This window comes from Rhinolophus sinicus, chromosome 1 (genome assembly GCF_057876585.1).
Source record: "Rhinolophus sinicus isolate RSI-liver-muscle chromosome 1, RSI-T2T, whole genome shotgun sequence".
In the NCBI taxonomy this organism is placed as follows: Eukaryota; Metazoa; Chordata; class Mammalia; order Chiroptera; family Rhinolophidae; genus Rhinolophus; species Rhinolophus sinicus.
Genome location: NC_142501.1, coordinates 6,841,615 through 6,854,263, shown reverse-complemented (window position 1 = coordinate 6,854,263; position 12,649 = coordinate 6,841,615). Strand labels below are relative to the sequence as shown.

At 54.5% G+C, this 12,649-nt stretch overlaps 1 protein-coding gene across 5 annotated transcripts in view; it reads left to right on the top strand.

The window, feature by feature from the left end:
- MPPED1 (metallophosphoesterase domain containing 1) overlaps nucleotides 1–12,649 on the top strand; it is a 69,775-nt gene that overhangs the window by 43,251 nt on the left and 13,875 nt on the right. For all 5 annotated transcript variants that reach the window (XM_074326510.2, XM_074326511.2, XM_074326512.2 and 2 more), the window contains one exon: nucleotides 5,326–5,551. In XM_074326510.2, the coding sequence (XP_074182611.1) occupies nucleotides 5,326–5,551 (226 nt within the window). The remainder of the gene's footprint in view (nucleotides 1–5,325; nucleotides 5,552–12,649) is intronic.

Sequence of the window (12,649 nt, the reverse complement as noted above, 5' to 3'; positions counted from 1 at the left end):
GCCAGGCCCACTGCTCTTCCTTAGTGTCTGCAGCTCTTTCCATTCCCCTCCCCATGGGGCATGTCTTCCCGGAGGCTGATATGGCCGTCGTTCAGCACTCTCGAGGCGGGAGGCCAGGATTCAAGTCCATGCTTGTCAGTGTCTTGCTGTGTGACCTCAGACAAGTCCCTTCCCCTCTCTGAGCTAGTTTTCTCCTCTGTCCAGTGAGTAGTGTGGACTGCAACCTGTGTGTGTCACTTTTGGTACTGACCTCATGACCGAGTCTTGGTGTGTGTGTGTGTGTGTGGAGAGGGGGAGCGTTTACAACAGGGTCCAGCTTCAGGGAAGAAAGCGAGTTTCTGGCTTGATGGGATTTTGGGATAAGCTGACTGGACTCTGCGATTCTGTTGTGCTGATTAGGGGAGGAGGGTCAGAAAAGGCATTTGGACCCATCTGTCCCCTCTCTGAGTCTCACCAAGCCAGCACAGCTGCCCAGACACCCGAGCCGCTGCCCACTGAGCCCCTCCTGGGGGGGCCCTTCAGACAGGATGTCTTTCCCACGGATGGGTTGGCACTACCTAGAGAAGACCCCCTGTCCTGGGATTCAGGCACTTCCAGCACCTTGTCAGGGCCGGCTCTCCCATCTGGACGCTGGGGAGGCTGCCCTGTATGTCAGCCCTCTTCTCTGCTGCCGGGAAGGACAGCAGCAAGAAGGGGCCAAGGGGACATTAGCAGGCTTTGGATGGAAGAACTTGTATTCATCTAATATTTTACCCACGAAGCCCCTGCAAGTCAGTCTGTCATTGAGTCCCCAAAACACTTCCCTCGTTCACTGCCCAGATACAGGAGGGAAAGATGCAGCTCAGCAAAAACACTGGTTATTGTGCATTTTATCCAGAGTCAGGCTGGTCAGAGCTGCAGGAAGGTGTGCGCACCTGGGGGCTAATACAGGCTTAGGCTGTAACAACAGAGGTAGCAGCCCTAGAACACAGGAGGAGACTTCTCCACCCCAGGTTGTGACAGTCAAGCCACACCAGAGCCTTAGTTCTGGCTCCTGTACCCCTTCAAGAGAGCATATCCAATTGGAGGAGATTCAGAGCTGGACAGTCAGAGTTATGGGCAAGGGAGGTGGGTCTGAAAAACACGCCCAATCAGGACCATTGGAGGAAAAGTTTGGAGGTGATGGAGGGCTCCAGGGAGACAGAAGTCAGTTGATATAAAGGAGACAGTCAGAGCTATCTCAGGCTGGATTGATTGACTTATAAATGCATCCATCCATCCATCCATCCATCCATCCATCCATCCATCCACCTATCTATCCATCCATCCACCCACCCACCCACCCATGCCTACTACACCCACCCATCATGCATCACCCATCCAGCTCCCCACTGAGATGCACTGTAGTGTGATGGTTTGGAGTGCCACTTCAGGATGAGTTTGATGAGGCCAAGCCACAAAGATCATCAAATGCCCATTGCCCTCTGTGGGTTGTTTTGTGTAACCTTAGGCCACCTCTCTGAGCCTCAGTTTTCCCAGACGTAAAACGGGGATAGTAATACTTAGGTGTCTGTGAAGGTTATAGACACAGCCGGCGGTTGCCCAGTCCAAGTGGACGTCCGGACAGACATGTCTGTGGCTGGACATCCAGCTCGGAAGGACATGGTGCTGGACGATTTCTGCATCCACAAACAGACAAGCCCCTGCCTCTAAGCCATGTGGCACCCACCTTCCTGGGAGAGACCAGACAATATTTGAGGGCACCATGCTCCTTTGTTGTGGCTGCTGCCCCGGCCTAGCTTTGTGGACAGGAGCCGTGTCCCCCCACCCCCTTACCCTGGGAGGGGAGCTCCTCAGTTACCCTTCTCTGATCTGAGGGGGGAGGAACGGGAGAGCTGACAGCTTCCTGCTCGCTCCCTGACCCCTGGTGGATGGGAGCTGCAGAAAGAAATGGGACTGTACAGTTGGAGTAATTTGCTTATTTGCTTAAGGAACACCCCCAGTCTGAGACATGACATAAATACATTAGTGCGGCTCTGGCTCTCGCAGCCCTAGAGGCGCTAGGAGTGGGATGGACGAGTGGTGTGAAGTGCAAACGTGGAGAGTCAGAGCCTGGAAGCAGTCGGCAGTGGTGAGGGGCTGGGTAACGGGTCCCAGCTGGCTCTGCTCTGGTGGCCTTGGAGTCTCAGCTGCTGACCCAGAGGTGTGGAGTCACCTGGACCAATGTTCTGGTCACTGGCTGTGGGACCTGGGCAGGTTCCTGACCTCAGAGCCTAGTTGTCCCCTGCTGGGGACAGAGATGGGTGAAGCAAACACATCTACTCCTGTGCTGCTGGAGCTGTCCTGCTAGGGGGCCAAGCAGCCTGCTCGATACCTCTGGGCCAGGCCCCGTGGGGTGGGGTGTGATGGAAATAGGAGGTGGGTGAGGTGGGGAGGCAGGTGGGCTTGGGGAGTCAGTCCCCACCACTTGCTTGGAAGCACTGAGGGGCAGGGACCAGATGTGTTCCCTTCATGTCTCCAGGGATTGCGCGCCTGCAGGGCAGTGCCTTAAAATGAGTGACATGGGCTGGATGTGAGTCGTCGGGACAGGTGGGGACGGGGACAAAGTGATGTGGCATCCGTGTAAGGGAGACTCCAATAGCAGCACTTGACTGGGCCGAGATCATGAGACTGTAAAGTGGATTGATTTTTTAGAACACAGAAAGAATGACATTTTATTGGGAATCTCTCAAATTTTTTACGTTGGCAATAAATTCAGATTTTAAAAAACCAAAAAGTTTTGCCAAACAAAATAGTATGTGTGTGGGCAGGTCTGGCCTGCAGGCTTCTAGTTTGCAAACTCTGGTCCAAGGAAGCTGACATTTTTCTTCAACATCACAAGTCTCTGTGCGTTTCCGTTCTTTATCTTCTGTAATCTCAGAACAGTCTTGCAAGGTCGGTGTCCTTCTTCCCATTGTACAGGTGAGGAAACCGAGGCACAGGGAGGTGGTCAAACAGCTGGTTCGTGGAAGAGCTGGGTCTGGGACCGGGGCTGTTAGCGCCTGGAGCCCATGCCTATCATTGTCCCGTGCCTCCCAGAGTTGATAAACATTAAAGAAGAGAGAAGACACTGTTTTCTCAAACCTGTAAAGAACCCTGGGGTGGCTGGTGGGGCAATGACGAGCCGATTATGGTTTTCTGCTTGTTTTGTAGAAAAAGTCTTTCTCGCTGCTAGGCTCCCCGTCTCCTGTGTGGCTGGGCTGGGAATCAGGTGGCCATCCAACAGCCATTTGCCACAGCCATTTGCCACAGCTGCCCCGGGCAGGACAGATGTGCAGGTCCCAACTGTGGGGGTGAGGGGCGAGTGGAGAAGCAGGTTCTAGCTGGTTTCTGGGGGACTCTTCCTTTGCATTGCAATTAGAATGCAATTAGATTTGTGGTTACAGTACATGGCACTTCATTGTATGGCACGGCCACAAAACACAGTTCCCTCTTCCTGGAGCTTACATAGGGTTGGGAAAACATGCTTCTTTCTAGAATGCGTATCGGGAGCCAAGTCTGATTGCATGTCTGTCGCACCTGATCCAATGTCGTGGGCGTCCATTCCCAGTTAGGGAGACCAGTTTGGCTCTATTTCTGGAATAGAGCTCCTGACGCAATACTCAAGCAGTGGAGGGGATAGTTTCAGGTCACGGTCAAGGTGGGAAGGCTCTGCGGTTTCTAGCCTTTCACCCTGAGGAAGGGGCTCAGCGGAGTCTGGGGGCCAGAGAAAGTTCTTAGGCCCGAGGGAGGGGCAGTCACCAGGCACACCCACCTTGATCAGAGGGGAAACTGAGGCTCAGACAGATTAAGTGACTTGCTCAGATGAGAGGGGATGGTGGTGGGATTTGAACCCAGGTCAGCTGGCTCCTAACCTGGGGCACTTGGCCCTGTGTGTTCCTTGTAAAGGTCATGGTCACTCAGGAACGGAGAAGGTGTACTGAGGTGTGGATCTCCATTATTCAGGCAGCCTCTCGCTCTTCCCCCTGCGCGCCCAGGAGTCGGTCCCCTGGGAAGGTCCCCTCTCGTTCCACACCCCAGCGTCCTGAGCCTATGATGATCGCTGGCACATAGTAGGGCTCACATGTGTACACTCCATCCGGGATCCTTCTAACTAGGCATAATTCAGGACAAGAGACGTGACCTTCTTGCTGAAACAGAGCACAGTCAGGTTTAGCGTCCCTTGTGTTGGCTCCTTAAAAACACAGAGTTTAGGTCATGCAGAGGTCCCCTTCATCGGCCATGAGTGCTTCTCTGTGAAATGTGGAATGTCACGGTTCTCCTGCCCGGATGCCCATATCCCCAAGGCCCCTGCGCTGGGATGGCACCTTCACACGCCCCTTAGTACTTAGTGGGTGTGACCCAGGACACACCCACTGGGAGGGGCCAGGAGAAAGGTTTGGGCTTCCAGGTTCACCTTCAGTATTTTATTTTTTATCTGGAACAGGTACCATCACAACTGTTTCTCTAGGCCTGGGAGCCCAGCAGCTGAGGCTGGTGGGAGGTGGGGAGTCTGGGATGTGCCAGGGTGGCTCCCAGGGGTACAGTGGAGGGCAGGGGTGGGTGGTGGTTTACTGAGGCTTGTGTGGCCACCCTGGAACCCAGCCCACAGCCAGAGCACGTGGGAGGCGGTGCACATACCTGCTTAGGGCATCTGCAAGGTGGGGCCCCAGAGAAAGAATGGGGAAGAATTCCTGTGTGGAAGGACGGCCTGGGATTACAGCGAGCAAAACCAGAGTGACACTGTCACTAGTTCAATGCATGGTCTGCACAGATGGTTCTGTTTTGATCGCACTCAGACTTTGTTTTGACTTAGAAGTTCATGGCCGAGGGGATGGCACCTTCGTTTTCCCTGAGCTTAGAGCGTAGGATCTCCAAAGGTTTGACCTGGGCTTTGCAAAGAACTTGCAATTCCTGTTGGGACGTGGAGGCTAATGAGTCAGACCCCCAGGTAGAAAGGGGCCTGGGTCAGTGAGCTGGGGAGGCCGGGGGTCCAGGGCAGGGTCTCCTTCCAGTGGAAAACTGGCCCAGACAGAAGACATGGAGGCAGGGAAGTCCTGCGGACAAGGCCAGGAGCACTGCAGCTCGGAGACTGGAGGAGCCCCTCCTGTGGTCTGGGGGCTGGCGGCCTGTCACCCACAAGACACCCGGGCAGGAAGGCTGCAGGGGCAGTGGTTGGGCTGCTGCTGCCTCTGATGCAAGGCACAGGTTGGGGGGCAGGCAGCAGGGGCAGCTGCGCCAGGGATGCCAGGCTCTCACCTCCCCCTTCCCTCAGCCATGCTGTGGCTTCCAGAAGGCCAGCAGCGGTGCACTGTGTTTGCCCTGCAGGCAGCCTGCCATACGAGTACAAGATTGTGATCGCCGGCAACCACGAGCTGACCTTCGACCAGGAGTTCATGGCCGACCTCATCAAGCAGGACTTTTACTACTTCCCGTCCGTGTCAAAGCTGAAGCCCGAGAACTATGAGAATGTGCAGTCGCTGCTGACCAACTGCATTTACCTGCAGGACTCAGAGGTCACCGTTCGGGGCTTCCGGATCTATGGCTCCCCATGGTGAGTGCCCTGGAGTCACGGTGAGCACGCAGCCGTGCTGGGGGTGGGGGTGGGGGTGGACGAGCTGAGGCTGCGTGTGCAGAAGCAAGTGGGGCTCGGAGCGGGCAGTCACTTAAATCACAAGTACACTCTTTATTCTCTTTTGGGGACACGGAGTGATTAGGCTTCATGATGAGTTCACCTGGCTGTGTGGGGATCAAGGTGGGAATGGGTCATGACTGTTCTGTGTGATGGTCAGCATGTCCACGGGGGCCCCGGTGATGGTGGTGATGGTGGTGGTGGTGATGATAGTGGTGATTATGGTGATGGTGGTGATGGTGGTGATGGTGATGGTGGTGATGATGGTGGTGATGGTGGTGATGGTGGTGATGGTAATGGTGGTGATGGTGATGGTGGTGGTGGTGATGATGATGGTGATGATGGTGATGGTGATGGTGGTGATGATGGTGGTCGCAGCAAATCATTCCTGAGCAATTGCAGTAAGCCAGGCCCTGGGCCGAAGTCTCAATAAGCATTGTCTCTAATCCTTATTCAGGCCTGTGGGGACTGATTTATTGTCCCCATTTTACATGTGGATAGACTGGCCCTTAGAGGTCCAGCTGGCAATAGCCACAGGGTACCAAGTGCTGGCAGGGTGAGGAGGGTGCCATACACAGGAGGGAGAGACCACGTGTGCTTGAAACTACGGCTTGATCCCAGAAGGCTCCCTGGAGGAGGTGGCGTAACCTGAGACATGAAGGAAGAGCATGGCATTCACAGGCATGGAGGCTGGGTGACAGGGCCTGAGGCTGCGCCATCACCCAGAGCAGCACACGCAGGGAGGTTGAGGGGTAATTTAGGGGGACATGGGGCCTGTATGGGTGCAGGGACTTCAGGAAGAGCTGCTACCAGCAGTAGTGTGTCTGGCAAACCCCTGGGCTGTCCCGGTTGATGGCACATGCTGACCATCTGGAGGCTAGAGGCTGTGGGCGGGTGTAGGACCTGGTCCCATCCTGCCAAGGCCTCCTCACAGAGCAAAGGGGAGACGCTGGGCTGTCCCACATTCCCTGAGCAGCAGGAGGTGCCTAATGTCACCTCCCTGTCCTCCCCATATACAGGGTCTCCATGAACCCTCCCTGTGGCCTGTGAGGTCCCAGGTGAGGACCAGTGGGGCATTCAAGGATGTGATGAGCTCAGTGCCAAGGACAGAAGAGAGGTGGCAGCTGAGTCTGTCTGGCAGACCATTAGAACCCAGACCTGGAGCAGGAGTCTGGTTAGGCGAGAAATCAGGGCATTCTAGGCGGGGGGCCGGCGTGAGCAAAGGCCTGGAGGTGAGCCACGCATGAGGGAAGGACTGGAGTGTAAGGTCAGGTGGGGCAGTGGATGAGATGGGGAAGAGGGTCCGGAGGGTCAGATGTGCAGGCTCTCAGGTGCCAGGCCAGGGAGTCCGGACTGGATCTCTTTGCTCAGTGGTTCTCAACACCCTGTCTCCCCTACATACCCACATATACCTCACACACATACACAACCCTTTTGTGTTTTAAAAAGTTATATTCTATAGAGGTTAACAACATGGTTTTGGAACCAAATTGCCTGAGTTCAAATCTTGGCCTCATCTCGTATGGGCTGTGTGACCTTGGGCAAATCACTTAACTTCTCTGTGCTTCAGTTTCCTCCCCCTGCAAAATGGGAGTGACAGTACCCCTCCTGCAAAGGGTGTTTGCAAAGGTGTCAGGAGGGTTCAGCTGAGCCCGGAGCCTGTGCCAAGCTCTCCATGAGCAGAGGCATCATTCTTATTCTTTGCTGCAGACTCCATCCTTTTAACATGGCCTTGGCCAGAGCCCTGGATGTAGGACGGAGGATAGTGGGGGATGGGAGCTGACAGGAGTCACTCAATGTCCCAGCCACTTCCTCCCCAGAGCAGCTCTGTGCACCCCCACAGCTGGGCTCCGAAGAACCCCCTTGATAGCCAGCTCTCCAGCCTCATGTGTGAATGAAGGGCTGGGGTGTCAGGCCAGCCCTCGGGTCCCCTCTGCCAGCTGGAGGCCAAGGGATGGTGCTGCTGAGGCCTGAGTCAGGCTGGCTGTCGGCCTTGCTGTCATCCAGCTGCTCTGTGCTTGAGCCACCAGTGGTCCCTGCTTTTGGCTTTTGTGGCTTCCAGCATGGGGCAGTTCTGAGCCCTTTAGTTCCAGGTCCCCAGGACCTGAGTTCAAGGAGCGCTTTCTCCTCAGCCCCCTTACCTGTCGTCCCAGCTGGGTGCACACCCACAGCCCAGGCCACGTCAGGCTCAGCACCAGGCTGCAGGAGGGGAAGAGGCTGCTGGACAGAGAAGGGAGCTGAGAAAGGCTTGGCGAGATCCAGGAGGGCTCCCTGTTAGAGGGGGTAATAGAAGTGGGTCCAGAGGAGGCATGGGGTTTCCATAGTGGATGAGGCAAGAGAGGAGCCACATCTCTGAGCACCTGTTATGCCAGACTCTTCTTGGGCCTGATGTCCTCTATAGCCCATAATGCCAAGGGCTAAATGTAGGCACGTCGTCTGCAGTGCACGATGCAGGCCATGAACTGGCATTCCATGTAGCAACCCCACCCTGATTCCCCTTAGGCCCCATCTGGGGCTGGGAGCAGGTGGTGGGACACAGGACCTGGGCTCATTTGCTGGGCGAGTTGTACTAAACTTGCCACTTTGAGAGCTAGTTGCTTGCGTCTGCTTCTGTAACACCATGAAATTAATCCTGAGTTCCTCTGCTCTCCCCTCTGGGACCTGCACTTCTGGGAAGGTGGGGCCCTGCCACCAGGCCCCCGAAGTCACATCAACGGCAGACACTGGGCTGTTGGGCAGTGAGGGATGGGGTGCCACCACTTCTTAGCTGTGGAAGAAGTGGGACTTCCCCTGGGCGAAGTCCTTTCGGTGCCAGACCTGGGAGGGCAGCAGGGTGACCAGGCTGGCCTTGATACTGAGAATTCACCAAAGCAAGCTAGCTAGGGAGGGGAAACCACGAGCAAACTCAGGATCACCACAACTGGCCTTTCTTCTAAGTGTTGCCACCAAGAGATGCTCTGCTGGGGAGACCGGGTCAGATGTGAATGGCTTCGCCTTCTTGTTAGGCCACATGCTCTGAGGCCCACAGTGGCTGTCGTGTGCCCCACCCGCTGCAAGGCTCTGGAGACCCAGAAATGAGACCCGTCTCTGCCATCTGGGAGCTCAGGATACAGGTGGTGGTGGGGCCGTCACTACTGACAGCCCGTGCTTACAAAGCCTTTGCCCAGGACAGGTCCTCGGCTGGCCGGCCTGTTCTCATTCAGTCCTTGCAGTGGCCCCCCTGCCCCCCCAGGACCCGGCACCATTACCAACCCGTCCTGCCGGAGTGGGTGAGGCAGAGAGAGAATAACTTTTAATATGCATCTGTCTCATGTGATATTAGGAACATACTTATACTAAAAGAATTATTTGTTGTTTATCTGAAGTTCAAGTTTAACGGGACATGCTCGGTGTCATCTGGCCACCCTAATCTGGGGATAGTTTGGTTTCCCGAACTTTATACAACCAGACTCATTCAGTATGTGTTGTATCATATACTGCTTCTTATGCTTAATATTTATATTTTTAAGAATTTTCCATGTCATCGTGGGCAGTTGTAATCGGTTCTTTGCTCACTGCTATGTAGGATTTCATTGTATGAATATACTACGATTCATTTATCCATTCTACCCAGATCCAACCACCTGTTGGTGCTATTTAAATAATATTGCTAGGAACGTTCTTGCACTACTAAGAGGAGTGCACATAGATATATATTCCTGAGTGTATATCCACTGCACACACGTACACACATACCTAGGAGTGGAGTGCCAGGGTATAGACTACCATGCAGCTCTTTGGTGGAGCTGCTGACCTGGTTATGCCAGCGTCCCCCTGCCCACAGCATCCTTACACCCTTGTCAACACTTAGTGCTGCCGGGCTTTTAAGTTGTGACCCACGTGGGCTGTGCTGGGGTCTCGGGGTCTTGCAGCTGCATTCCCTCGATGGTTGCTGAGGCCATCTTGTGTTGGCCACTCGGATTTCTTGCTTCCGTCTTTGCCCATTTAAAAAAAGGAACTGGGCTGTCTGTCTTTTCCTTATTGGTTCATAGAAATTCTTTATGTATTCTGAATACAAGCCCTTTGTCAGGCGTGATGTGACAAGTCGCTTTTCCTCCCCTGTGACCTGCCTTTCCCTCTCTTAGCGGTGCCTTCAGATAGCAGTAGTTCTTACTTTTGCTGTAGTCGAATGTGTATGTGTGTTTCTTTATGGCAAGTGCTTTTGGGGTCCTATTTAAGAAATCTTCCCTTCCCTGAAATCAAGAAGATGTTTCCACATCATCTTCCAGGACCTCGCGTTTCACGTTTGGGTGTCGGACCCCCAGCGTGATGGTGTGGACAGTGTGAGGTGCGGGTCCATCTGGGGTTTGCAGGTCGACACGCACTTTGCCCGACAGCAGGTACAGAAAGTCTGCTCTTCCTGTCTGCTCTGCCCAGCGCTCACCTTACACCCCGCGTCTGTGTCTGCCTGTCTCCGGCTCCTGCAGTCCACTCAGCTCCAGGGCCGCACTGTCTTAATTGCTCTGACAATTGAATTCTTCTCGGTCTCTTTTTCCTACTAGAATGTTTGAGTCTCCACGAGAGTAGGGACCCGAATCTCTCCTCTGTGGACCTCACTCCAAGGCATAGAATGTGAGTGGATGGATGGATGAACACACGGACACACCCAAGTCAGGCGGTGGGGACTCGGTTGAAATCAGGCCTGGTCTTCCTGAGTCTGTCTGTGACCTCCACCCAGGTCTGCCCCCAGCCTCCTGCCCTCTGGTTCCTTCCTTTTCTCAGTGCTGGTCTCTCTTACCCTGGCTGCCTGTCACCCTCAGGCTGGAGGCAGACACCCTTGGGTCCCTGGACCCCTTCCATTCCCTCCCTTCCCCAGCAGAAGCTCCATTACCGCATCCACCTGTCCAGTGGAAGGGACGAAAGTCTCACTGGGCCCACGTGTTTATGCTACCACCCTCCCAGGGCACCGTGACTTTCCAGGGCTCAGAGAAGCCATTTCTGGTCCCCTCAGGTGCAGACTCAGCATGGAGCCTTCACGAGAGCAGCTTAGAGGAAGGGGGCGGGAACCAACCGCAGAGGAAGAGGAAGAACTCAGCTGTTACAAAATCCTAAGTGTTAAAAAAAAAATTCTGTATACATACCGTATTCATTTATGGGTTTTGGATGCATTTTTTGTTCTCATTTAGCTGAAAACGGCCTTGATTTTAAAAAAAAAGAAAGAGTGAGGGAGAGAGCAAAATTGGCACGCAGCTAGTCCATCTGGTCTAATTACTTCTGGTATTTTGAAAGGAGGAATCTAAACCTGCTGAGACATTAAACTTTGAGAAGTGGCTGCCGGGCCGTTGCTGGGCGTCTGGGCACGGATCCTGCTTCTCAGCTTGGCTGCCTCCTGGCAGGGCCAGGCCGTGGGGCCAGGCAGGGGTGTTGGCTGCCCTGCCTCTCTCTCAGGGAGCCAGGAGCCTCAGGGACCAGCTCTTTGCAAACAACCAGGACTGTGCAAGGCCAGACTCTGACACAATCTGTGTGATCTTGGGTCAGAATCTTGGCTTTCTGTGAAATGACAGTAGGAATAGTCTCCTTGTCATTAGGGTTGTTCTTAGGATTCGAGGAGGTCATGTGTGTAAATTGCTTGGCACACAGTAGGCATTCAGTACACGGAGGTCCCACTCACCCCCAAATCTCTACAGCATACTGACCCCGCTGCCCAGAGTGGGGGCTTAGGGAGACCAAGGCCAGTGGGGGTGTGGGGTGGGGCTGTGTGGCCCCTGGGCCAGGCTGGGGGGTGGGGGGCTCTAGCATGAGCCTTTGATGTCCTCTCTTCCCCACATGCACATAGTGGCTGGTTGGGTGGGGTGGGGGCAGGAAGCCCTGCTCCAGGGTGGGGGCAGCCTGGAACTGTAAACCTTCCCCTGCAGGAGCTCAGGGTCTGCCTGTCTGTGCCACAGACAGAAGTCCCAATAACTGTTTTCACCTCTTCCTGGAGGCTCCGCATTTGAGCTGCTCAAATCTTCGAAACAGTCAGGTTTTGTGTCCATTGTACAGCTGAGGAGACTGAGACCCATGGAATGAAGGGACTTGCTTAAGGTCCCACAGTGACAGAGCTGAGCTGGGCCTGGATGGGAGGAGGGAGGCCTGCCTGGACCTGTGCACAGAGAGGTACTAAAATGCTTCTTTTCTAACTTGATAAAATATATCCTTTGGAGAAAAGGGAATAGAGCGTGACGTAATGACCCCCTAGCTTTTTCCTTGCCTCACAAATGCCTCTCACCAGAATGTGTTTGAAGTCCTGGGAACACAGTGCCAGGTGGGGCGGGATCCTGGCCAGTCCTGAGGCCTGAGACAGCCCCCCGCTCGGCTGTCCCCAGCTAAGGCCAGATGCCAGTGGTGACAGTGGTGAGGAGGGCCCTGCCCATTAATCCCTGCCCCTAGCCCATGCGCTACTGTGGCTTCAAGGCTGCCACCCTTTCCAGGAAGCCCACCTGGTGAGCCCAGTTTGGACTGACACCCCTCAAGCTGTGCTCTGGGCCCTTGGTCCTTCCTCAACGTGAGAGATGGGCGAGTCTGAGACTCAGCTCCAAGCACCTGACCCAGAATCCTTTGCTCTTTATATTAAGAAAATCTTTTTAATCTTTCAGAAAATATTTATTTTTTCATTTCTCTCCGATAATTCTGATGTATTTGGGGTGTTGTAATTTTGGATTGCATGCTCATGTTCAGCAAGGGTCTATCTGGAGGTGTCCTGGGCAACCCAGTTTGGGGGTGCCACACAGAGAGAATTGTGTATGCTTTGGTCTATGGGTGCACAAGCCAGGGATCCCTTTATATTTATTTCTTGGCTTAGGGCTTCCTTGGCCACGTGGCCCCACTGGCTGGAGGACACACTTGTCAGAGGTCCCCGGCGTCTTCCTCTCTCTGGCGGAGGTGGCTGTGGTCAGCAGGCTCCTTTCCTGGACCACTCTTTCCCTGAAGCCCGCTGGGGGCCCAGCTCTACCAGGGTGGGTCCAACTTCTCCCTTTAACCACCAAAGCCTTGTCTCTTGTT